Here is a 26,936-nt window from a genome sequence, read left to right on the forward strand (position 1 = left end):
ACAAGCTATATTATTTGTATTCTGCCTATTTTACAATTTGCATTCTGCCTATTTTTTCTTGCATTACCAAATGTGTGACTGAGCCTCTAATAAAAATGACTAGGTGAATTAATCAAATGTATAGTTCCATAAGATCCATGATTATAATAGTATAGCTCTAGATATGGGAAGAAGCAATAAGAAGGAACAATTTCCTGGACAATAACAGACCAGTAAAATAGATTAACAGGGGCCTAATTCAGCAATGGCACATTGAGAGGCCTATCAACAAAATCCCCATCTGACCTCAGAATGAGCATTCCTAGTGTCATGAGACAAATTGATCACAAAATGCCTCCCAAAACCTTAGTCAAAATTAAGATCAAAAGGGAGGGGATTGTAAAATAAAGAATGCTGTCCACCATCCAGTTCTACAGGAATCAAGTCATGAGCCACTGTAGTCATCGTCCTACAACACACCCTGAAAGGAATTCAGGGCAAAGACCAGGATGAGGCATTTTGTGCTCTGGGAAAACTGGTAGAACTGGTTCTTGGATAGATATTTTCAGGAGAAAATTTTATGAACTCAGTTTCTTGCAGTTTCCCATACTTAGAAAAGCACTCAAACCATTAACTGAGGTGTCTATTCCTTTCGAATAGCAGTCAGTTTCGAAGATACGCGCACATATCCCCTTGCCAAAATCACATATACCCTGACCTCCACATATACCATACCTCTTTGGAATAGTCCTGAGATTTCTGCAAGACTGTCTCACAGGCTATAATCCTCTGGTTGGCTTGGATAAAATATTCCATTTCTTTCTCAGATTGACTATGGATTACTTTTTTCATCAATACGAGAGAGGTATTTCAGCTTAATCTTATTTCAGAGCCTCACTCCATTTCTCCTATCTCCCTCCCACAAAAGTTATTTCTCTAGGAAACAAATAAAAAAAGATATTTTCTTTAAGACAGCTGTCACTGTTCCTGCCCCCCCACTCCAATATTTCAATATAAACATTCTAGCTAGATTGCTGGTGATTTTCAAAACATGCTTATTCAGAGATCTGCATGTTATTCATAGAAAGAGCTCTGTAATTAGGAACTCTTTAGAAATGCTTTAACAAAATAATTTAACCCTAAACATTTAAAAGTGAATTTGTACCAGTAAGTCCAATGAATACCTTGAAAAAAAATTATTTTTCCTAGAGGCTAAAAACACAAGTTCTTAGGAACTGAGTCCTACCTTATAAATTCACAATTGTTACAACACCCTTGTTGGTCTTATGTGCTAATGATAATCTACCAAGTATGAGATAGAAGGGCAAAACGACTCCAGCAGAGAAGCTGAAGAACAGAACCAGCCAGGAGGAAGCTTCTCGTTGGCACAAAGTAGACTATACTTTTGCCCACGTAAGGACATGCAACCTCTGAAAAAAGAAATCAGTCCTTTGGTATTTTTAGAAAGGAAAGTGCCTTCTTAGCTGCTCAAGGAGATGACAAACAGCTGGCCTTGTTTTAGCGGCCTGTGAGACAATTCACATTCCTTTTCACCGAAAGGCAAAGATTAGATACGGGTCCCCACCCTGGCTCCAAGTTCATCCTGAAGTACAAGTGTTTGGTTATGACCTCACCTCCCCACACCTGGAGACTTGTCACAGCATGGCCAAGTCCAAACAATAACTCGCTCCTCCACCCAACACTCTCTTCCTAATACTCCATGGGACAGAATACATTTGAAAAATGGGGCACCTTCTTAAGGCAACTACTTCCTGCTTTTTGAGTTCCCTTCCATAAAATGTCTCCTCTCAAATTATTCTGAATTCTGCTTTAGGATTCTCTTCCTCAAATACCACTTGGATGAGGTCAGGTCACATTGCAAGACCTTCAGCAGATCCTTTGTCTTAATAAAATTCCAACCCTATAGTAAAGCAATCAAGAGTCCTCAGCATCAATGAATAATGCTTTTAAGTCCCCCCCCCGCCCCTACCATCCTACATTTCTTGAGAGTTCCTGCTTGGTTTCCCTCATGCCATTTCTTGTATATTCCAATGCTCATTCTGTCTATGGAAACCTGTAGTTCTACCTACCTTTTTTTTTTTTCTACCTACCTTTTCTAAGGATTAGCTCAAAGGTTCTTTTTTCCAGAAGTTTTCAAATGCCCTCCAAATGAATATTGAAACTCCTGGCTCTGTGAATTTAAAGGCAGTCTTCCCTAGCTGCCTCTCCTACCACCCCAAAATAGCTGAGGTACCTTGCCCACTTCACATGGCCATGTGATGAATCTCCTAAGAGGAAACCATCCATTTTCTCTTACTAGTATCCAAGCTCTTCTTAAAACACATTCTATTTTACAGTTTTCCTCTTTTAATGACCCAAAGCACATAGAACAACTCAACACAAGTGTGCCCTCAATACATAACTGAATAAATCGAGAAACAGCAATCAATTGAGAAATTAGTGCTTTTCTAGAGCTTTTGACTCTAGAGAGAGGCAGTACAATGGATATGGATATTGGGGGTCTGAGTGATCAAGATTTAGGTTCACACATTAGTCACCTGCTGTGTCTCAAGCATTTCCTCTAAAAATGAAGTTAACAATCCCTACTTAATACGGTGATTGTGACAATGGGATAGTAATGCATAAAGAACCTCAACACGAATTGTTTGTGGGACATGCTAGAGAGATAACTGTTAGCTATCTCTGGTCATAGGAGCCTGCAATGCAATGTTTAAGGGGTATTTAAACAACTGTGTGTGTGATTTAGGGAATGGTCAAGTCTTTAGTTGGACTGGCCTCTCAACAACCACTTCTTTTTTTTTTGGCTGTGCCTTGTGGCATGTGAGATCTTAGTTCCCCAACCAGGGTTCGAACTTGTGGTCCCTGAAGTGGAAGCTAACCACTGGACCGCCAGGGAAATCCCAACAACTTCTTGAATGCAGACAAGCCCCCTTGACTTCTCCATGCTGCTGAAGTTTCCTCAGGTTATATACATAATGTGAAGAAGACATTTACCTAACAGAAATGTTGAGTATGATAATGTATCTAAAAACACTATGTAAACTATGGTAAAAGATCAGTTTTATTATGGACTTTGACTCAGAGAAAAAAGCCAAAAGGATTAAACATTTTATTCAATTTCTAGCATGTTCTATGAGGGCCTTGAAAATAATTTTTCCTTTTTCATATAATTTCCCTTCTCTTTACTGTTTTATAGAACACTAAATTTGGACACCCAAGTTACCAAAGTGAAAGCTAAACCTGGAAGGGTTGTATTCTGCACCCTCTGCTGGCCTCGGAGGAGAATAACACTACCTAAGACTAATTCAGATCATCTAAACGTTTATTTTCATGGACTTGACTGTAAAGATGTCATGGCATTCCACATAAAGACAAAAACATAGTTTCAGCTCTATATTATGTATCAGACAATTAAACACAATTTGTTTATGCCTACTTTTTGTTTGTAACAATTATCATAGGATTCAAATCTAGAAAATTATTTTTATACAAAGGCTAGCTGCCCACCATTTATTTTTTCAAAATAATTACTTTAAAAGATTCTGCTGTTTCTATTGATATATTTAAGGCTGAAACCCACTGAAAATACCCAAACTTGTAACATCTTAATTTCCTTTGCTACCACTAATTTTTGCAACCACATAATTAACTACCAAACGTACAAGGCTGTATATACTAATTTAACTGTGAATCATTTTTTTTATATTTAAAGTCTTAGATTATGTATATGAAAACTAATTTATTAAACCTTTGTACACAAAGATGAACATACCTGTATAGCAAGCTTATATGAAGAATGAAGTTACAAAAAAGTAAAAGTGTTATTAAAACGGATGAATGTAAATCATTTACAAAAATACCCCAAATGGTATAAAGCTGCTCATCCCTGATTTTTCTCATTTGGTTGTTAAGAGTTGAAATATGAATTTTAAATGGTTAGAATTTTTTTTTTAAAAAGTGATATATTAAACTTACATACAGGATAATTAGCAAAATGTAGAAAGGGAAAACGATGTACAAAAGACAGATTAAAAACCATCACTCCTGACGGACATTCACAATCCAAAAATAGTATAAACCTTAACAAACTATCTCTAAACTGGCTCCTACTTACCTCCCCCCAAGTTTTTATCAGTGAGAATAAAATATAGTAAACCAGAAAGCTCAGTCTTTCCGTTCTTTAAAAGAGGCCTGACCTTAGACAACAATTAAGCCTTGGATAGATTTTTTTTTTCTTTCACATGGGAGGAACAAATAGGAAAACAATTTTACCTGTCCACTTAGTCCAAATTACCAGAACACAGGGTTATAATTAAATAGCACTGGGTGCTATGTCAAGCAGTCATTCAGAAGTCTTCTTGTTTTTTTGCTGGTTTCGGGGTGAATTCTTTAACAAGTTTCTTATCCTGAGGTACATTCCAGTAGATTCCGCCATGTTCTCGAATTCAAACGGCGTTATTCCAGTTGCAAACTTGCTCATGTCGGGGATAGCACTGTGGGCCTTCATGGCTGCTGCAGGACTGCAGTCCTCATGAAGGAGCTGCTGGCTGCTCCCTCCATTCCTGACCTCACTGCTTGACTCAACCCTGCCGTGGTCAAAAGCACCATTTGGGTCTACCTGAGTGGACTCTTCCTTTTCCTTCTGGCCAAGCAAAGCAGTCTCAGAATCTGGGCTCGAGGCTTGTTCCTCTTCCGATTTCTGTGCAGCAGTGTCTGGTACCTCAGCCTCCCCTGGCACCTGCTTTTCGGGTGTTTTTCCCTCTGGGACAGGGAGGTCAGGTTCGTTTGGACAAGGTGAAGAGGCCACCGAATTCCCGGTTAAAGGTGTGTCTACAGGAATATCCGAATCACTATTGACGCTCTCGGCCTGCTCCAGGGCCGCCCATATCTGCCTCTGCTGTTCTTCTAGTTCCTCCAGAGTCAGCGAGTCCTCGTCCATAGTCACGGATGCTGTTCTCGTCTGGGGTGAGTCACTGGGAGTCAGCGGCGGGGTGCCCTTGGGGAGCGGAGGAGTGAAGATGGGTGGAGGGGTGCCCCGGGGGAGTGGGGGAGGCGTGCCAGGGGGCAGCGGGGGCTGAAACTGAAAAGCTTCGCTGCTTGGGGACCCATGCGGGACCTCGGCATCTGAAATGAGGATGTTGAGATACTGAGTTGTCATACAGCACTTGATTTTACTAGCATTTATTATTTGAACTCAGGTGAATCCAGAGGTTTGATGGCAAAATAACGGGCTCAAGAGAGGAAAACTGGATCCTCAGATACCACATGTGTAAGCTGTGCTCAATGGTGTCTGACTCTTTGCAATCCCATGGACTTTAACCCACCAGGCTCTTCTGTCCATGGAATTCTCCAGGCAAGAATACTGGAGTGGGCTGCCATTTCCTTCTCCAGGGGATCTTCCGGACCCAGGAATCAAACCTGCATCTCCTGCATTGGCAGGTGGATTCTTTACCACTGAGCCCCCTGGGAAGCATACCATCATCATTGCTTAATGGCCTCAATCCACCTGAAAAGAACATCTGCAGGGGAAGAGGCAAGGATCTCTGGTGCCAGTAACTCTAACTGAGGGTAACCTTTAACACGGCAGGAAATCTGGCTGGAAATGAGGCTGCCTAGACTCTCGAGTGGGTGGATGTGGAAGCAGCAGCAGAGGAAGCAACTGGGAAACTCCCTGGCTTACTTCTCAGTTCTGTACCCCAGTCTAGATTGCTCAACAGAACTGTGGGTTCATGTGGTCAACTGGTCACTGGTCATCGCTATCTGGGTGTCTCACAGACACAACGGATCTGATCTGTACAAAACAAGGAATCTTTTCCTAAAACTCAGACTCTTCCCCCGTTTGTTAACTCGTTCACTGGCAACACCGTAGCATCTGGTTTAAGTCTCCAAAACTGAAACCCAGTCACCAGAGTCCTCCTCCTTTCCTTCCACCCACACCCGGTCCTTAGCTCTCTGGGGTCCACCCTTTCCCACAGCCTGTCATAGCTGCTACATTATTTTGGGACCATTACTGTTGGTCAGGAGTATCAGAGTCATTCCTGCCTCTCGACTCGTCTTCCTTATACTCATCCTCAAACAATTAGTCTTTCTAAAACACAAATCTGGTCCTACTAATCTTTCCATCTCATTAGAAACCCTTTAGTGCCTTGCCATGATCTAGAGGAAGTTCAATCTCCTCTGTACCAGATGAGGCTCTCACAACCAAGAACCTGCCTATTGTGACTACATTTCTTACAGCCCAGTCTGAACTCCAGCTATCACACTGTTGGTGGACAAACATGTTGTGATGCTTCACGCTTCTGTATTTTCACTTCTCACTGTCTTGAATGCCCTAACCCTACTCATCTCGCCCTGGTCACATCCCTCGGGACCATCACAATCCTGCTTGACCACAGGTTTCATGGTAAACCCAGAGGATTCAGAGAACAAAAGACTAGGGGAGTACAGAGAGCAAGGCCTTTGTTCCCTTCCCTTGGCTTTCCGAAAGGATGGACTTTCCTCACGGTCTCTCTTTCCTGGGAGGAGACGGGATTTCGTGAATTTATACACTTGGGAAGAATAACTGAGAAAGCTTGACTCAGTTCTGCCCTTCCTCCTCTTGGGAATGAGCTCCCAAATGGGAGTATTTTCCACTGTGTGTCTCAAAGCACTGCCCATCAGAGGGGCCAGTCCAGATCCAGGGCCCCTGGGACTGGGTCTGTCTAAGGAACCCAGTTGGCGGGCCCATCCGTCTCTCACGCCAAGCTATAAGCCTTCCAACTCAGCTCTGACTGGCAATAGTGGAGGTGCTCTGATACCCAAGGATAAAAGCAAAGATTTACTCCTGAGTCACTGATCATTAAGAGCTTCCTCCTTCTTAGGGAACTCAGCAGCATACCAACTCGTCCTACTTTCTCAATGAAAGCAAAACCACGGGGTGGAACCTACCTGAGTCCAGTTCCATGTCGGCGGGTGAGGCTGCTGCGCTGTTTTCCTTCTTCTGCTTCTTTGGACTACTGGGGCTGGACTGAGACGAAGACCTTTTGCTGCTAGACTTCATGCTTGGCTAACGGAGAACCAAACCAAACACAAGTGAGTTGGGGGAGACAAAGAATTACACTCCATCCCTCCATTTAAAGATGATACAGAAAATCAATTCAGGTAACTGGTGAATGTAGTTACCTTTTTCCTTTGGATTCATCAGAAAACATAGAGTGCTTTATATACAAAACAAGAGAAGGCAATGAGATGCCTATGAGTTACGAAACCCCATGGATGAAAGCAATACATTTTTCTAAACCACACTCTGAAAATCTATTTACCGCTTGGAAGTTAGAAGTTAGGTAATTGGCAAACACATCCTTCTGCTGACACGCCTGCATTGGTATTGACCCAAATATCCTCCATTCCTAACAATGAAAAGAGAAGGAAAAAAGAAGTGTGTATTTGGAAAATGTCATGCTCTGAAGAGTCTGCTTCTGGGAGGCGAAATGGAGATATCAAATTACACTCCTGCTTCATATGTGACTTTTCCTTTTTGCAGGGGGTGGAGGGTAAAGAAAGTAATAGTGCACTGAAAGGGAAAAAAAAAACAACTCTGCCTGCACAACAGTCAGGACAGAATACTAAAAGACTACTTGACAAAACCACTTGGGCCATAAAGGTTCTGCCTGCTATTAAGAAGTTACAGGCAGTGACGACAGACTCTCAGCAGCCTGGCTGGTTCCCACCGCCTCCTGACACTAACCAGTACTGCCCATAGACTGTTCCTTGTCCCTTTCTCCTAACTTGCTCACTCATGCTGTTTTCTACCTTCTGTCTTTTCAAACTGAGTAGTAATCGCTCCTTTCTCTCTTATTGCCAGTAACACATTCAAAAGCGGCTCTCAACAGGAATCACTTTGGGCTCCTGTGAAACCAATAGACTCTAGGGACTAAGTTAAGTCTAAGTGGGGGAGGGGGTGCTTAGGAATGTGCACTTCTAACGCGTACCCCAAGGGGATTCTGATGTAGGCTGGGATTTGGACCCAACTTCCAGAGGCACCGATGGTTTGTACATGCAATTTTAGCCAGCCCTTAACTAATTACACACATCTTCAGATCTGTTCACCAGACTCTAAGTTCAGACCTTTGGCTGCTTCTCTACTGCCCAGTCCCTAAGAATAGCTAGAATGCATTTTTTTTAAAAGTCATTTATTTGGCTGCACTGGGTCTTAGTTGCAGCATGTGGGATCTCGTTCCCTGAGCAGGGATTGAACCCAGGCCTCCTGCATTGGGAGCTCAGAGTCTTTGCCCCTGGACCACGAGGGAAGTCCCTAGAATGCATTTTTATTAAAATACCACCACCACCATCACCACTACTACAGTTAGTTGTTGAATCCTGAAACATAAGATAAAAGTTGGAAAAGATTAAGTATAGCAAACCTTTCTTGTATCGGAGAAATTTTACTTTGTGGGGGGAAAAGAAGGAAAAGTAGGAAAAAGTTATAGTACACATAGATTGATTGAAGGTAGAAAAATACTTCCCAAGTAATTCTGTAAAATTACAATACTGCTTTAAATCACCCCATGTTGTTAAAAAAAAAAACTTTTAATTTTAGAATAGTTTCATATTTACAGAATCTAATCATTCTATTTTAGTCCCTTAGGGCATAATAGCAGAAAAAACTGGGTTTTCTTTTTGATGAATTCAAAATTTCACTTAACATTCTAGTCAACACAAAGGAAATTAAAAAGTTAAACTCATAAGCAACACATTTTGTTGCTCTTCAGTTGGCAAGTCATGTCCCACTCTTTGTGACCCCATGGACTGCAGCACACCAGGCTCCTTTGTTTTCACTATCTCCCAGAGTTTGCTCAAATTCGTGTCACATTTACTATTTTTTTTTTGGCCACACTGCATGGCTTACGGGAGCTTAGTTTCCCAACCCAGGATTGAGCTCCCACCCTCAGCACTCAAAGTGTGGAGTCCTAACCACTGGACAGCGAGGGAATTCTCAACCTTTACTTCTTTATGAGACAGTAATTGCTATATAAGCTAACATTTTGAACAATCTACACAAATAATTTTATATCCCAGAAGAATATAAAGCCAATATACTTACATCTGGAATTCCTCTGGGAGTAGATATATTAAAACCTGGATAGTTTACCAATTTCGAGAGATCGTAAGTGACACTTTTATTTTGCTGTACTTCTCCAGCTTCTGTCTCTCCATCAGCACCATCTATTATGGATCATCAAAAAGGTTAGTATTGCTGAGTGCCCATATAGATCCCTCTCTGGACCAAAAGCAGACCTGGAAAGTGCTTATATTTATGACCACAAAATTATTCTGAGAATGGCTTTCATTATAATTTATCTGAACCATTAGAATTTTTAAACAACATGGACATACCATTTTGATAAAAATATAAATACTGAAAAACTTGGAAAGTTTAGTTCTTCCATGAGTTGCTTAAAAGTCTATTTTGCACTGATATTATGATTTTCCTAATGCTCTATTCTAGTTCTTTTATTTAAGAGACATTTATATAATGGTTACTATATAAGAAAAATGTTTTCTTCTCAGATAGTGCTTTAAACAGTTTATAAGTATTCACTCACTTAATCTTCACAACAACCCTAAGAGGTACTTACTACTCATACCACTTTACAGATGACAGCAATCCTTGAAGGATAGTTGAGAACTACTTCATTCTTTTTGAAAAGTACATTAAGTAAAGCGAACATTTATGTTGTTAGTCCCATGTCTATATACCTAAGGTAACTAAATGGTTGATGAGAAGTTTCTCTTTATAGAAGTTTTCAGGATAATAAGCCAAGAAGTAATGAAAGAATGAGAATACAACCACTGTGCCATCCCCAGTAACTAGATATTAGCAACGTTCACTGATGACTGATTTTACCACCAATTCACAGGAAACAGAGGGACAGAGAAATATACTAAAAGAAAACCATCATGATGATCAGGAAAATCTCAAAAACCCCAAAAGGACAAAATTCAGAGCTTTGTTAAAAACAAGAAAGAGAACTTATAGACTCTCAATTATCTACAACCATGTGTCCAAAGAACCCCTATGTGAACAAATAAATTTAAGAAGAGATCGGTGGTCCAGTGGCGAAGACTCTGCATTTTCAATGCAGGGGGCCCAGGTTCCATCCTTGGTCAGGGAACTAGATGCCACATGCCGCAACTAAAACAGCCCACATGCCACAATGGAGATCAAAGATCCTGTGTGTAGGTGCAGCCAGATAAATTTTCTTTTTTAAAGAGAGAACAACAGACTTGCAAGCACCTACAGAAAGTGGCATGAGTAATGATAATTTGAATGTCAGCATGACCTGGGGATATAAAATATTAAAAGGACGGTGCTAAATATACTCTTCTTGAACTACGTGAGAAGGGGAGCTTGGTAAATGTTTTGTTTTTATTTTAATGACCTAAGTAATATCTAGAAACACTTTCTTTTCTTTTTTAATTTAGAGCATTAGAGATAATACTAAAATCTTAAGAGCAATCCTGTTTTCCCTCTCAGGGATAACCACTGTTGAGTTTGCTGTATATTGGTTAAGACTTTTAAAAACTTATTTACTATCTACCAGATGTCAGGCACTGTGCTACACGATAAATAAACATATATGAACTGTGACAGGGCATGAAGAATACAAACAGGGTGCAGTGATAAAGTCTGGCAGGACACACAGATGAACATAGGAGAGATATGTTTAAATAAGGTGGTCAGGGAAGGCCTCTATGAGTCTAAACCCTAAAATCTAGATAGTTCCTTTCAAAAATATCTTTTACAAACATAACTCCTTATAGAAAATATACAGCATGGTTTCATCCATGTGGGATTTTTTGTTTCTTTAAGATCAACGGAAAAAAAAAAAAAAAAAAGATCAACGGTAGTAGTAGTAGTAGTGGTGGTGGTGTTAGTGCTCAGTCGTATCTGACTTTTTGCGACCCCACAGACTGTAGCCCGTCAGGCTGGTCTGTTCATGGGATTCTCCAGGCAAGAATACTAGAGTGGGTTGCCATTCCTTTCTCCAGGAGATCTTTCCAAGACAGGGATCAAAGCCAGGTCTCTCTCACTGAAGGCAGATTTTTTACCATCTGAGTCACCAGGAAGATCAACAGTATCATAATATATAAGCTATCCAGAAATTTATCTTTTAAACTCAGTATTGCGTAAGAATCTTGCCATAGGAGCTCCATGGATTTACTCCATTTATTAAATTCTACAAGGATCCTACCCCCTAGATCTACCATGGTTTACTTAGCTGTTCTCCCTTATGGCCTTAATTTTGTTTTAAAATATTTATATATATATATATATATATTCTTAAAATTAATTTATTTTGGCTGCGCCAGGTCTTAGCTGTGGCATGCGGGATCTAGCTCCCCAACCAGGGATCGAACCCGGGTCCCCTGCATTGGGAGCACAGAGTCTTAGCCACTGGACCACCAGGGAAGATCTCTTAATGTTGTTTTTAATTTTTCACTATCATATGCAATGCTAAAAAGTATCTTCATATACATACATTTCCTTGGGCACGTGTGTGAATATTTTTCTAGATACCTAAGAGAAGTTTTAGATTATATTAATGAGAAGGTTTATTTATTCGAACTTTTATAGATCTCCTGGCAGAGATGGGTCATATTTCTGTTACTATTACTGAGAAAGGCAAGAGTTTATGAGGTCTAGCTGGAGAGCTAATACCTTGCTCAGTAGTCACTGAGCAAGTCCAGATAATTATTTGATAACTCGCAATGAAGTTTTAGTTTCTTCCTTGTAAAACAAAGGAAAATCATGGTATTTTTTAGTTAACTCAGTACACACTAAACAAGACAGCCATTCCCATTCTATTTTATTGTGACTCTTTAATTTAAAAAAAGAGAGAGAGATAGAACCCTTAAGTTGACTTATCTAACTGAACATACTATACCTTTCCCATCATAGAGCGCAAGCCCTGAGTTCTCCAGTTCGGCCTCTTTGAGCCACCCTGGTGGGTATCCTAGCTGGCGCATTCGATATATAAAAGGTGGAAGACTCTTGTCCGTCACACCCAGTGCATCCTGGAGTTCCTCACTGGGTAAAAATAAAAGAGGAGGAAAAAAAATACTGTATTCTTGCTTGGATGAAAATACATACTGTTCTAGTATTTTAAAACATTTTCATGTCCTTAGCGAACAGACTTGTGGACACAGCCAGGGTGGGGAAGAAGAGGATGGGACAAATAGAAAGAGTAGCATGAAAACATATATACATCATCATGTGTAACATAGACAGACAATGGGAATTTGCTGCATGACTCAGGGAACACAAACCCGGGCTCTGTAACAACCTAGAGGGGTGGGATGGGGTGGGAGGTGGGAGGGAGGCTCGAGAGAGAGGGGACATACGTATACCTAGGGCTGGTTCATGTTGATGTACAGCAGAAAACAATATTGTAAAGCAATTATCCTTCAATTAAAAATAAATTAAAAAAAACCCAAATCACTTCCATGTCTTATATTACACAGCATGTGGCACAGCAGTGCCTATCAATCACAATACAGTTAAGTCCCCTACATACGAACCTTCAAGTTGCGAACTTTCAAAGATGTGACTGTGCCTCTGTATGCTAGCTATTGTAGTGTTAACTACTGTCCTTTTCAAGGTACTGTACTATAAGATTAAAATTGTTTCCTTTATTTTTTGTGTTAGTTTTTTTTATGTATTATTTGTTTGAAAAGTATTAGAAACCTATGATGCTATATACACCCAATTGTGTTAGTTGGATACCCAGGCTAACTTTGTTGGACTAAGGAACAAATTTGGACTTATGAATGTGCTTCTGGAAAAGAACTCCTTTATATATAGGGGACTTACTGTAGATATTTTTTGGATTAATCGATGTACCTTTTATATAGAGACTTGTGGGAGAACACTTATATGCTGATTATTACCCTGAAGATACACAGAACTTGTTCCAAATAGTGGGGACATAGAAATGACATTCTAAGGTAAAATGACACAGGTACCTAATAACTCCTGGCTTAAATCTTCCAAATCTCTCTTCTACTTCTTCTGCATGATATCGCTGCTGAAAATTCTGATTGTTTGTCTCACCACAGGCATCCATATACTCTTTTCTCTTTTCGCTTATTCGAGCAGCATTTCGAGGCTAAATCGTAATGTGTTTGGAAAGAATGGTATCAAGCAGTGTAGAAATATTTCAGAAATTAAATAAACATAAGCACTTTTCCTAGGTCAAGTACACAGATTATTTCAGTTTTAATGCATAAGGAGCAAGTATAAAAGAGACTGGATAGTTTAGAAAAATAAGCAAGGAAGAGAGGCAGTCCTTCAATTTCTTATTACCTTGGCACTATCACAAAGTTTTTAAAATAAATTGTCTAAATATGAATTCTCAGCATGTTTTATTCATCTTAAATAGATAGCACTGTAATAAATTATTTTTTTAAATAATGTCTTAAAACTTATGGAGAAATTTGGAAAGATTTAAAAATTAAGGACTACAGGAAAGTAAGACAGGAAGTTTCTTCATATCGCACAATGCTATATATGCACTGAAAATATTAGAAAGCTCTGGTTCAAAGATTTTTTTTTTTATATGAGAAAAATTTACCATTGGGCAATCTTTCATTTGATGCTCTTCAGAACCACAATTGAAACAGTGAGGCTTTGGCCTATTTGGTCAAAAAACAAAGATTTTCACAATGTAAATAGAAATATCAAAGCAAATCAATAAAATTCTGTGTGACAGCAATGTGTATCAGACACAAGAAAGCACGCAGATCACCAATTACTAATATCTGCAGAAATGACCTCACTTTCACCTCCTGTCCTAATGAGTTACACAAATATTACTTTTGATCAAGTCTTTTAACCAAGAGCCCTTATGTTCCTGATTGATCTGTTACCTCTGAATTTTGTCAGTGGCTGATAACAGAAGGATTTGAGGCAAACAGATTATCATATTTTCCATTAGGAAACTTGGAAAGGGGTAGATGGTTATAAGACAGCAATCAAAGACAGCAGTGATTAATCCTTTCCACCCACCCAGGCGCATCAGGCCTGAACCAACGAGTTGCAATATGACTGACTTAGAGATTTACTCTATGTCTATGTACTGAAATTCTGGTTTAATCTGTTTATTCGTAGTAAACCGGTAATATTAACTTTTCAAGCTATAAGAGTTTATGGTTTTGGTTAATAAAGAAGAAGAAGAAAACAAAAGCAACTCCCCACACAAACCTTTTTGCCTTTACTTGTATTTCTTGCCCTTCTAGAGAAACAATGTGGCTGAAGACTTGCTGGTACCTTTAGTGAGTTTTATTAAGGAATAGTTATCATAGTCTGCACAATTTGGTTTTTTATTTTTTTAAAGGTGAACTTAATGGCAAGATGCATAAAGATCTTCATTCACTATGTAGGATACTTGGGTATTTCCCATCCTTCCGTAAGCTGAGGGTTTTCATTTAGTAGCGGTTGCCCCAATTTATCAAGGCAAAAATTAGTAAAATACAGGACACTTCCTACAACCTGCAGAAAACAAGTCAAAAAATATTGCTATTTAAGCGGAAAAAAAAAAGATGACATTAGATACTGTAAGACTATGATTAATTGTTTTACCAACTTATTTCTGGATGATAAAATTACTAGAAATAATAATCAACTCCCTAGTGAAGGAGTCACATCCTGATGCGTCAGTAAAATCTCCATCACTCAATTCCCTAGATCATGGAGTTTTTCCTGTTGGATCACTACTGTCAGGGGCACTCCCTCCAGACTTAAAGAGCAAAAATTTGTCAACAATTCTTCTATTTCCCATTTCTTTGCTTCCTTTTGTAGCAAGATCCTCAGAAAGCTGTCTTTATTTCTATATTTATTGTTTCCATTTCCTTGTCTCCCAATAGGAGAAAAACTCCATAGAAATTTGGAAAAATTTCATACAGAAAAAGTTGGAACACCCATGAGCCCTCATCTAGATTCAACAATGGTTAACTGACATTTCTGTGTGCACATCATTCTCTCCACACAAAAACATACTTTTTACTGAGCCATTTTTAAAAAGTAAGCTGCCACCACTCTCACCTTAGTCTAAGCTATTATTTGCTCCTGCTGGGGACTAATAACTTCCTACCCGAGATCCAGCTTCCACACATAACCAGCTACATACAACACTGCACCATTCACAACATGGCACCCCTAAATACTTCAGTATGATCCTCCTAAGAACATTCTCCTACAAATCATGATACCACTGTCATACTTGAGAAAACTAATAACACTTTATATCATCTATATCCTGTCTGTGCTGGGAGGATGAAGAGCCCACAGATCTTACTGGGAAGATTTATAAGACATGGACACAACTCTGCATATGTGATAAAGGCTAATATCTGCAAAGGTATCATGTGAGATCACCCTATAGAGTGCCAAGCGGCAAAACTAGGACCAGTGAGTACAAGAAGCACATTTCAGCTCAACTTTTAGAGAGTACAAATTTCTATCAGAGATGTGACACATGAAGAAGTATGTCTCATTTATTTTTTTAAAGTAAATTCCACGTTACTGAGAAGAGTCAAAAAAAAAAAAGACCAGGATGCTAGCTATCAGGGCGCTTTAAAGAAAGATCCTGACCTTGAACTAGATAACTTCATCTCCCTTCTAAACAATAAGGTTCTGGGATTTAAGGTGGCACCTGACTAGGATGTTGCACACTTATTAGTCTAAATTGTGGTATGTCAATGGCACACAATACTCCATGAACATGAAAACTGGTCTTCCTTTAATGGAATCCAGGATTATATCATCTTCTTTAAAAACTTTTAAGTTGCAAAATCACACATGACATTGCACTGGCACCTCTGAATTTTGCATAGGTATCAAAAGGCCTACATATAGGCTCATCTCTGTTAAAAATCTTCTGTTTTTCACTTACTATATGAGTCTTTCAAATATTTAACATTTCCAAGTTGCCACTTGTTATACTAGTTATTTATCCCTCTCAGATTCACCCATCTGTAAGTTCCACAAGCATGCTTCCTATATTTTCATCCAAGTTCTTAAAGACGATGAGTGGGGAGAGGATGATGAATAGGTGGAGTAAAGAGAATTTTTAGGGCAGTGAAACTACTCTATATGAAGGTCTAATGGTAGATGCGTATTACTGTACAAATCCATAGACCATACAGCACCAAAAGTGAACCTTAACGTAAACCATGGACTCTGGGTGATAATGATGTGTCACTGCAGATTTATCAATTGTAACAAATGTACCATCTGGTGGGAGATGTTGATAGAGGGGGAGGTTATAAATGTGTGGGGGCAGGGGAGGCGTGGCAAATCTCTTTATGTTTCACTCAATTTCTCTGTGAACTTGAAAAAAATATAAAATCTATTAAAATTATAAAATCTATTAAAAACTGCTCTAAAAAATATAAAATCTATTTAAAAAAAAAGAAAAGAGAATGAACAGAGAGGATACTCAGGAGAAAAATAAAGTCCTCTGAGGTATATCTATTGTACTCCTAGGTCACAATGAAATAGTTATTATAAAGCAAACTATAATATTTAGAAGGCTGAAGCCTACACTGTTGTTTACAACAGATTTAATGAAAGAATGTGTGATCATTAGATGACACGCGACTACATCAGTTTACCATGTAAATGCTACCCAATGGACAGAGGATAGGAAATATATCTGCAGAATTCAAAACCAAAGTGTCCAAACTTACACTAAAAGCTTCCTTATTATTAACGGCACTGGATTCTTCTACTTTATGGTCCTCTTCTAGCATAACACTGGATGGCTAACACAAAGAAAAACACAAGTTACAAAAGCTAAACAATTTTTAACAACTTTAAATTTCATAATTGAATCTGAACACATTCACTTTATTTTCTAATACATACCATTAAGGTATATAAAAGTTTGAATTCATTGCTGTGATAATCAGGAGGAGTGAGAAGTTAAGCTAGGTAGGAAAGTTTATGAAAGCTATTTCCCAAGTGGGAAAGTTAAAAAAGATATAAAAGATAGCATCTTCTGAAGCATTAGCTTACACTATGACTTTTATGTTAATAAATATTAATTATGGAACTTTCAACATTTAAACTGACAAGACAGGCTTTATCTTCAAATTAGATAATCAAAAATTTAAAAATATAAACTTGTCATTGCTGGTCAATACTGATACTCAAGGCACAAAATTCTGAAGTGTTTCTTGAACCAAAAATTAAATAACATTCAGTATGGTTTTTATTGTTAAATGTATTCTGTTCCTTGAATCTTTAAAAAAAATTATATATAATAGATGAAAACTAAAGGTGACAAAAATTTAGTAAACTAGAATACTCCATTCTCCAACCTCTGAGGATAAACAGCTAAAAATCCTTATTTGAGAGCCTCTACTTACCTTAACTTTTAATTAAAAAAAAAAAAAAAAAAGCCCAGAAATCATAATCCTGATTTTCTTGAGATAAATTTATGCCTTAATATTCACACAGTGGAATCTCTCAGATTTCTTTGGGCATGCTACTGATTTTTAAAACAAGTAGAGGGGAAAAAAGGATGATACATGAACTTGTTCATTTTAGTAAAAAAAACCAAACAAACAAGAATATCCATTTTTTATAGTCCCCAGAAAAAGAGATGTTTTTCCCTGGCCTAAAATTAATTTTCTGCCCCAAACCATGCGTCCAAGTTAGGGAATGGTGCAGGGGGAAAGGCTTTGAGTGTAGCCAGGTGTGAATATTATTCCCTAAGAAAAGCAATCACAATTCCAAAAGAAAGCCCCATGGCTGCATTGGTCAGATTGTGGAGAGGAAGTCAGGTTGCAGGATGGAAGGTGAACAGACAACCTCAACAACCATTTTGGTTTTGATTCAAGAGGATCCCCGGAGCCGCCTAATAATTGGCAGTAATACGCATAACCTACTAATCTTAAAGTCTCTTAAGTTTGAAATACCTGGGGCAAAAGATTAAAGGAAGTCTTTTCCACATCATTTTTCTGCTGTTCCTCAAATCTTTTTACTAAATTTGATACAAATTCCTCTATTTCTTGATGATATTGCCTGCATAAGAGGACAAAGTGGTCAGAACCCAGACAGAGTAAAACACTGACTTGACTGAAGTCATGCATTTTTAGAAGATGACATGTGTAAATATAGTTATTTTGTTTTTCAGAGTTTATATCAAATCACTAACTGTATGTAACAGTCTAATCTATTCTTTAGGGAAAAAAAAAAACAAACCCATTTTTGCCAAGTTAACAATACAATGATGACAATCTAACATAGTGCCTAGCATGGAACAGCTGGCAGATACTTACACAAAGACTACATGGATTTATAAATTTTACAAATTTAATTTGTAAATATATAACACATGGAAATGGTTCAAAATTCAAAAGAAGTAAAATAGTTACATACAAAAAGCCCCCTTCCTACCCTGTCTCACAGCCACTTATTTCTGCAACACACACACAATCAATGCATTCAGCTCTTCCACAGCCTCTTCCCACAGACTCTTTCTGCACACACAAGGCAACACCTATGTAAATATGACACTGGAGGAAAAAAAAAAAGACCAAAATGCAATGCAAGAAAAATGGCCGAGGTCTATGTTCTCCAGCTCTCCAGGTCAAGAACCATGTTCATCAAATACTCTTCAGTGCTCAGTTCAGAAGGGGCCAAAGAGCCAAATTCCTCTTCGTGGACTTGATGATCTGTTAGGTCTATTTAGCTCTGACATTCTAAGATTTCTGCAGGCACAACCTCAGGTGAGTGGTGCAGACATTAAGACTGTCAGGAGGGAATTCTGGTGGTCCAGTGGTTGAGACTCAGCACTCCCAACGCAGGGGGTGTATGTTCGATTCCTGTTCAGGAACTGAGATCCTACATGCCATGCAGTGTGGCCAAAAAAATTTTTTTTTTAATTGGGAAAAAAAAAAGGTCTGCCAGGAGCTTGAGTTAGAGGCTGACTCTGATGGTGACAGTGGCCCTGGAGTCCCACATGCCCAGCACCGTGCCACTGGCTGTACCACCCCACACAGCTTCAGGTTCCACTTCTGTGAGATAAAGCAGCCAATGGATCTGCCATGCAGGTAACACCTAAGTATGCTCCCTTTACCTTGCACAGCGTCTAAGATATGACAACATGTGATGCAGGAGGGGGCAAGCAACCATCTGAAATGTCTATGACCATGCTTCAAGCAAGGCATGGGTCAAGGCCTCAAACCATTTCAGAACATTCTAGCAAGTATCTTAGGAAAGCACTGAGACATCCGAGACCCAAGAATACTGAAAACTAGCAAACGTCTAGTTTTGCTATTAAAAAAAAAAAAAAAATCACATGGTAAGTTTTGAACATAGCCAACAGGGAAGACTCAGCTCCCTGATTCTGGTAGCAAAATGGTGGTAGCAGTGACTTTTATTAGCAGCTAGACAGCTATTTGGGCTATTTGGGTTTCCCTGGTGACGCAGTGATAAAGAATCCACCTGCTAATGCAGGAGCTGCAGGAGAGGCAGGTTCAATCCCTGGGTAGGGAAGATCCCGTGGAGAAGGAAATGGCAACCCACTCCAGTGTTCTTGCCTGGGAAATCCCATGGATTGAGGAATGTAATGGGCTACAGTCAATGGGTTGCAAAGAGTCAGACACCATTTAGAAACTAAACAATAACAACACTGGGCTCTTACAGGTGCTCATTTAGTTACCTAAAAGGTAGTTACTATTAGTGTCCTATTTTCCAGTAAGGAAACTGATATGCAGAGAGGGTAAGCGACCTCTCCAGGTTCACCTATCTACTAGAAAGCAGAGGTAGCCAGACTCAAATTCAGGTTATGACTGCAAAGTCCTGGCTCTTATCATGATTCCATAAATTTTAAGTAAAATGAATACAGATGGTATAAATACAGATGAAAACAGCATATTTATACAAACACTGTATCATAAACACATTAGCTCATAATATTTAGGAAAGAAAAAATTACTTACTTTGAAATAACATTGTTCATAAATAGAATCTGTAATAAAGGTCCATCTAACTTAGTATTGTTCACCAATATTCCACTAAAACAGAAGTTAAAACATATTCTTAGAAGACATTAAAGTAAAACTTGCATATGTATATATAAACACTGAACCTTTATCATTTCTAAGTACCAAAGATGATATAATATTTTACGAACAAGATCAAGAACCACCAGGAACTCCGGTTTTCACCAATTTTACATACTTGAACAATTTTATAAAGATTATCTTTTACTTTACATATATATTTTAAATATTTCATAAAAAATTAAAAGCTGCAGTTAATCTTTCAGTTTTCAACCAGAAAGTTTCTTTACCTAATGGCTGTTTGTTTACAAATTGAGGAGAGGGAGGAACTGAGTAAACCAGCAGGTTACAAAGAATATAATTCTGAAAGAATCATAGTGAATTTGGCTTGGAAATATACAGGAAATGGAAATACTTTATAAATAAATGGGTAGACTTTTTGGAGGGCAGAGAACACTGCACTAAACATCTCAGATCCAAAATTTTAAAGTAAAGATGTAAAATTACACTATTCCTGGATGTGACTTTCAAATACTGGAAAAAATAGAACTAGACTGCAGCCTTGAAATCTGCTATATATTCCTTTGGTAACCTGGGAGCAGCTCTATCTGATTTTTCCACACTTTCCTCAAAGCCTTGTACCTATACAGCATGCGAAATCAACTAATCTGTATGTAGAACTGCTCACATCAAGTAGAGAAATAAAATTAAAATATGAAGACATCCAGAAACTTGTTTCAATTTGCAAAAACTGCAGTTTAAAAAAAAAAATACATTGTAGGCTTCCCTAGTGGCTCAGTGGTAAAGAATCTGCCTGCTAATGCAGGAGGCACGGGTTCGATCCCTGGTCCAGGAAGATCCTACATACCATGGAGCAACTAATCCCATGCACCACAACTATTGAGCCTGCGCTCTACAGGAACTGCAACTCCTGAGCCCTTGTGCCACAGCTACTGAAGGCCGAGCGCCCTAGAACCCGTGCTCCACAAGAGAAGCCAACGCAATGAGAAGCCCACACACCACAACTAGAGTAGCCCACACAGCAACAAAGACCCAGCACAGTCAAAAATAAGTAAATAAATACAGCTATCCAACAAAACAAAACACCATGTTTTTAAAAACCACATGCAATTGTGTGACTCTTGATTGGCGTTCAGTTTGAGCAATCAGTGATAAAGACATTCAGTTGGGGAAATCTGAATATGGTTGAGAATGTTATTAAGGAAATCACGCCAGTTATTAGGTGTGACCATGGTGTTGTGGTAATACATGAAAGTTTTTAGAAAAAAGAATACATGCTGAAATATTTGGGGTAAAATATGTATATGGAATTAGAAGGAAGGTAATATGTCAAAATATTGTTAAATCTAAGTGATAAAAATGAGTATTAATTATACTATTCTTTCCACTTTCTGTACATTTAAAATTTTTATCATATAAAGAAACAACAACAAAAACCAACTCACAATGTTTATTGGGAGACACTTTGATATGCAAGTTCCAAAAATGAGGGTTAAATCAAGACAAATGAGGAAGAAATTTTATCTAAATTTTTTTCTTCCTTGGTTTTCTGTAGAAAGTTCTGTCAGTCTCACAATGTGGAGAACTCTAATTCTAAATAAATAAATATATAGTTTATTCCTTTTTCAGGGTACTAATGCTTCCTTATAAATTGGTAAAGCCTATAATGCTATAATCATTTAAACTCAGGTGATTGTAACCCACTTTTAAATAAATATTTAATGTTCAAATGATTGTATTACAAAGCACGCACTTGTCTAAATAAAATATCTCTACACATATAAAAATTATGACTTATTTTTTTAGGAATCCTACTCACATTCAATACATTTACTACCTAACCAAAAACAAGTGTAGATCCACAGAGTGTGCTCACATAGATAGGAAGGTAGGGCATAGAGAAATTATTCTTTAGACATATTCTGAAATATGTCTAAATTCTAAAATTTTAGTCACCAATGCAGCAGGTTACTTCAGCTGGTACCAGGGATAAAAAATTCCATGTGAAACTGCATCATGGCACCCCAAAGTCTGAAAGCGTTAACATACCACTCTGTATAGTAAATCTGTTTTAATAAATATTTTAGATTTAGTGGCTACTAAATAAATGCAAACTAAGAAATAACTGGGGCCTTCTTGGTGGCTCAATGGTAAAGAATCCACCTACCAATGCAGGAGACACGGTTCGCTCCCTCGTTCGGGAAGATCCCACTTGCTGTGGAGCAACTAAGCCTCTGCGATACAACTACTGAGCCCGTACCCTAGAGTCCGGGAACCGTTAACTACAGAGCCCAGCTGCCACAGCTACTGAAGCCTGAGCCCTAGAGGCTGTGCTCTGCAAGAGAAGCCATGGCAACAAGAAGCCTGCACAATGCAACTAGAGAGTAGTCCCTTCTCCCTGCAACTAGGGAGAAGGCAGTGGCAACCCACTCCGGTACTCTTGCCTGGTAAATCCCATGGGCAGAGGAGCCTGGTAGGCTGCAGTCCATGGGGTCGCTAAGACTCGGACACGATTGAGCGACTTCACTTTCACGCATTGGAGAAGGAAATGGCAACCCACTCCAGTGTCCTTGCCTGGAGAATCCCAGGGACGGGGGAGCCTGGTGGGCTGCCGTCTATGGGGTCGCACAGAGTCGGACACGACTGAAGTGACTTAGCAGCAGCAGCAGCTGCAACTAGAGCAAAGCTTGTGCAGCAATGAAGATCCAGCTAGCCAACAAATAAAATTACATAAAAAAGGAAATATCAACATGTAAATATCTATTAAAATTAGATGCCTGAAAGCAAATTTACTCACTGTACTTTTTTCAAAAGCAACTCCTTTCTCTTCTTCTAAAATATATCTTGCATTGTTTCTATTTACAGACACATTTTAATTGTGTAAATAAATCTTCAGCTATATCAATACTGTAATTTGAATTCTAATTTCCCAGAAATGTTCACTGAATAGAAACGTGAATAGGTTGATAACTTGCCTGAAGATAACTTATTCTGAAGATTAAGAAAAAATTTCTGGTTTGTGTTTAACACGTATTTTCACCCAGTCAGTTTCAAAGTTTAATGCAGTTATGAGAATTCAAATTTTACCCTCATAAATTAAAAATAAAGGATCATTACTCTGATTTCTTCAGAGTATACGGAACACATACAAGCAATACAAAAATCCCAAATACTTCAAAAAAAAAAAAAAACCCAAAACCTGCGATTAAATATTAATATCAGGACAAAATAAAAAGTACATTATAGTGCAAATTCAAGATCTCATACCTTGGTCGAGTCAAAATATTCAATTTTCTTTTAAGTTCTTGATGTTATTACTTGTTAAGGAGGATAGCCCTCATTAAACAGAAATAAGATCATAAAATTCAATTACTAACCTCACTTTTGATGTCAATGTTATAAACATGTTATAAATATGTTACAAAAGTTAAAAGACAAATATTTTGAGGATGACACACTTACTGACCTTTTCTGTTGCAGGACTAGTACCTGGATCTAAAAAGCTAAAGTACATACCCTTCCAACACGGCATTTCTAAGATAGGGTCATGTAATTCAAAAGAGACTAACAGACTGAAACCAAAAATGCTATTCGGACAAGAGTGTACAGTCAGAAGTTAAACAGCTACTTAAGAAAACGTTCCAGGTCAAAAGCATCATGATAACTCAGTAAGGTAAATGCAGCATAACAAACCGTTAAGAACTGAAAAATCTAGGATGGAATCTATGAATGTTCACCGCCAAATCCTTTCAACTTTTCTGTCTTTAGAAATTTTCCACAATAAAATGCTCAGGAAAAAAGCATTATGAAAAACAAAAGGCTTCGAAAACCTTACACTAGAAAAAAGTTCCTGAACCAAAATTGTAAGCTAAGTAAAAATAAACAAAAACTTTTAAAATAAGTTAACCTCCACCCGCAAACACCCTCTAAGAACATATAAACATATTAACACATTTTGCTAGAAAGGCTGTGGACATGAAACTAAAGTCTAACGGAAACTTATTGGGAGCGTTTTCCCTGGAGCTCTGCAATGCACATTCCACACGGAAGCTGTTTCAAAGTGGAAGAACTTTCAAATGAATCCCCAATGGTCATCAGGCAATGAACCATTTCTCTGTGCATGCCTCGACTCCTTAGGGACCCCAATTCCACAGAATAGGACCACTAACTGGCCCCGCCTTAAAGACACATCTGCGCCCAGGTCAAAGTAGCCGGTATCGCCTAATACACCACATAGCGTGACTGCATCAACTTTACACTGGTTCCAAAAAAGGAGACCGGATAATGACTCAAAAGACGGGAAGAGACGTAGTGAACAGTCTACAACTGAACAGTTGAAACAGTCCGTAATAACGCTAAAATCCCGCCTCAGACTCGTGGACGGGAGAAGCGAATGAGGTCTAGGAAATGAATCCCACAAGCGGAGAGGTCTGTGCCGAGGCCTCGAGGACATTTTACGCAACCCGAACCCTAGATTCTAAGGCTGAATTCTGGCCCTTGTGGAATTTCCGCCCGCGCCCTACCGGCACGGGCCCCACCACACGCCCCGGTGACAGGGCCCAGGGAGCGGGAAGGATATTCTCGGCGCGGAGCTGCTCGATGGTTTCCTCGCACAGCCGAAGCCGTTCCCGCAGCTCCGCGTCGCCAATCCCATTCTCGTCCTCCTCGTCGCCGTCGTCGTCCTTGAAGCGGGTGTGAACGGGCTTCGGAGTCGAGTCCTCTGGGTGGTCAAACGCCTCGAACAGCTCTAAATCGCCAAAATCCACCTCCGCCGCCATTTTGGGCTGTGGGAAATATACGAGAAGAGGCGGAGCTGACCACCAGGCCGGAGGCGAAGATTTTGTTGGGCGGAACCGCTCTCTAGGGCCCCCACCGCGCTAAGCCACCCAAGTAGGGTTTCCTCCAAACGTAGGCCGCCGAAGTTGCACAAGGGGCGGGCCAGTCCTGTGAGACTACAACTCCCAGAATGCAGTGGCGTCTCCTCTACCCACTTCCGAGATTGCTCGGGATCGTGGCATGCTGGGATATGTGGTTTCTAAGCGACTGTTAACTCATTGTTTGCATTGCATACTGGGATTGGTTGTTTTTAACGTGAAGAAAGCGGAACCAGATCAGAAAGTGTTACAATGCGAGTTGTCCCCGTTTTGCCTCAAAACTAGGGGGAGAAAAAATAAATAAAAAATCAGAGCACGATGCATGGCTTGTCACAGATTCTGGTGTTCATGCCAAACAACAATAAGGAACTCCAGTTTTGCCACAGACTACCTTTTTTGTTCTTGGAGAAGCTACTTCAGTTGGTTGGACTTGTTTCACTTTTTCATAAAAAGCTAGCTTGATTTTAGATTATTTTAGATTTGTCCCTAGAAGCTTTTGGTGATACCTCTCCTTCAATCAACCCACTCCAGTACTCTTGCCTGGAAAATCCCATGGACGGAGGAGCCTGGTAGGCTGCAGTCCATGGGGTCACCAAGAGTCAGACATGACTGAGCGGCTTCACTTTCCCTTTTCACTTTCTTGCATTGGAGAAGGAAATGACAACCAACTACAGTGTTCTTGCCTGGAGAATCCCAGGGATGGGGGAACCTGGTGGGCTGCTGTCTATGGGGTCGCACAGAGTCGGACGCGACTGAAGAGAGGCAGCAGCAGCAGCAGCAGCAGTTCCTTTAATCACTCGTTCATTCAACATTTATTTACCGAGTTCTGTGTGCTAGGCACTGTTCTAGGAGCTGAGGATGCTAGAGTGAGCGAAATAGAGACTGCCTGGTCCTGGTTTCATAGAGGGTGCAGTCTAGCAAAAGAAACAAAAGGAAAGTGAAAGTCGCCAAGTAGTGTCCAACTCTGGGACTCCATGGACTGTATATGTATAGCCTGCCAGGCTCCTCTGTCCATGGATTCTCCAGGCCAGAATACTGAAGTGGGTAGCATTCCCTTCTCCAGGGGATCTCCCAACCCAGGGATTGAACCCAGGTCTCTCGCATTTCGAGCCAAGTCTTTACCAACTCAGTCGCAAGGGAAGCCCAAGAATACTGGAGCGGGTAGCCTGTCCTTTCTCCAGGGGATTTTCTGGACCCGGGAATCGAACTGGGGTCTCCTGCATTGCAGGTGGATTCTTTACCAGCTGAGCTACCAGGGAAGCCCAAGTTCAGTTCAGTTCAGTCGCTCAGTCGTTTCTGACTCTTTGCAACCCCATGGACTGCAGCACACCAGGCCTCCCTGTCCATCACCAGCTTCCGGAGTTTACTCAAACTCATGCCCACTGAGTCGGTGATGCCATCCAACCATCTCATCCTCTGTCGTCCCCTTCTCTTCCCACCTTCAATCTTTCCCAGCATCAGGGTCTTTTCCAATGAGCCAGCTCTTCGCATCAGGTGGCCAAAGTATTAGAGTTTCAGCTTCAACATCAGTCCTTCCAATGAACAGTCAGGGCTGATTTCCTTTAGGATGGACTGGTTGGACTTCTTGTCCAGGGGACTCTCAAGAGTCTTCTCCAACACCACAGTTCAAAAGCATCAATTCTTCAGGGCTCAGCTTTCTTTATAGTCTAACTCTCACATCCATACATAACTACTGAAAAAACAATAGCCTTGACTAGACGGAACTTTGTTGACAAAGTAATGTCTCTGGTTTTTAATATGCTGTTTAGGTTGATCATAACTTTTCTTCCAAGGAGCAAGTGTCTTTTAATTTCATGGTTGCAGTCACCATCTGCAGTGATTTTGGAGCCCCCAAAATAATGTCTGTCACTGTTTCCACTTTTCCCCATTTATTTGGCATGAAGTGATGGGACCAGATGCCATGATCTTCGTTTTCTGAATGTTGAGTTTTAAGCCAACTTTTTCACTCTCCTCTTTCAATGTCATCAA

The 26,936-nt window shown here is 39.6% G+C and overlaps 1 protein-coding gene across 3 annotated transcripts; it reads right to left on the minus strand.

Moving 5' to 3' along the window:
* Positions 1-1,221: 1,221 nt before the first annotated feature.
* Positions 1,222-25,008, minus strand: ZCCHC8 (zinc finger CCHC-type containing 8). Of its 3 annotated transcripts, XM_043901952.1 has the most exons (14): positions 24,653-25,008; positions 23,341-23,383; positions 19,990-20,064; positions 17,962-18,067; positions 16,729-16,803; positions 14,427-14,530; positions 14,243-14,308; positions 13,614-13,674; positions 13,006-13,148; positions 11,928-12,070; positions 9,083-9,204; positions 7,302-7,388; positions 6,928-7,045; positions 1,222-5,124 (listed from the first exon to the last, which is right to left on the minus strand). In XM_043901952.1, the coding sequence occupies exons 1-14, from the start codon at positions 24,849-24,851 to the stop codon at positions 4,343-4,345; spliced, it is 2,124 nt and encodes a 707-aa protein (XP_043757887.1). In that variant the 5' UTR covers positions 24,852-25,008; the 3' UTR covers positions 1,222-4,342. The 3 variants fall into 3 exon arrangements, with proteins under 3 accessions (XP_043757887.1, XP_043757888.1, XP_043757889.1); XM_043901953.1 differs by lacking the exons at positions 17,962-18,067; positions 24,653-25,008 and having other exon boundaries at positions 23,341-23,389; XM_043901954.1 differs by lacking the exons at positions 14,243-14,308; positions 14,427-14,530; positions 19,990-20,064; positions 23,341-23,383; positions 24,653-25,008 and having other exon boundaries at positions 17,962-18,011.
* Positions 25,009-26,936: the final 1,928 nt, after the last annotated feature.

This window comes from Cervus elaphus, chromosome 5, assembly GCF_910594005.1.
Source record: "Cervus elaphus chromosome 5, mCerEla1.1, whole genome shotgun sequence".
Taxonomy (NCBI): domain Eukaryota; kingdom Metazoa; phylum Chordata; class Mammalia; order Artiodactyla; family Cervidae; genus Cervus; species Cervus elaphus.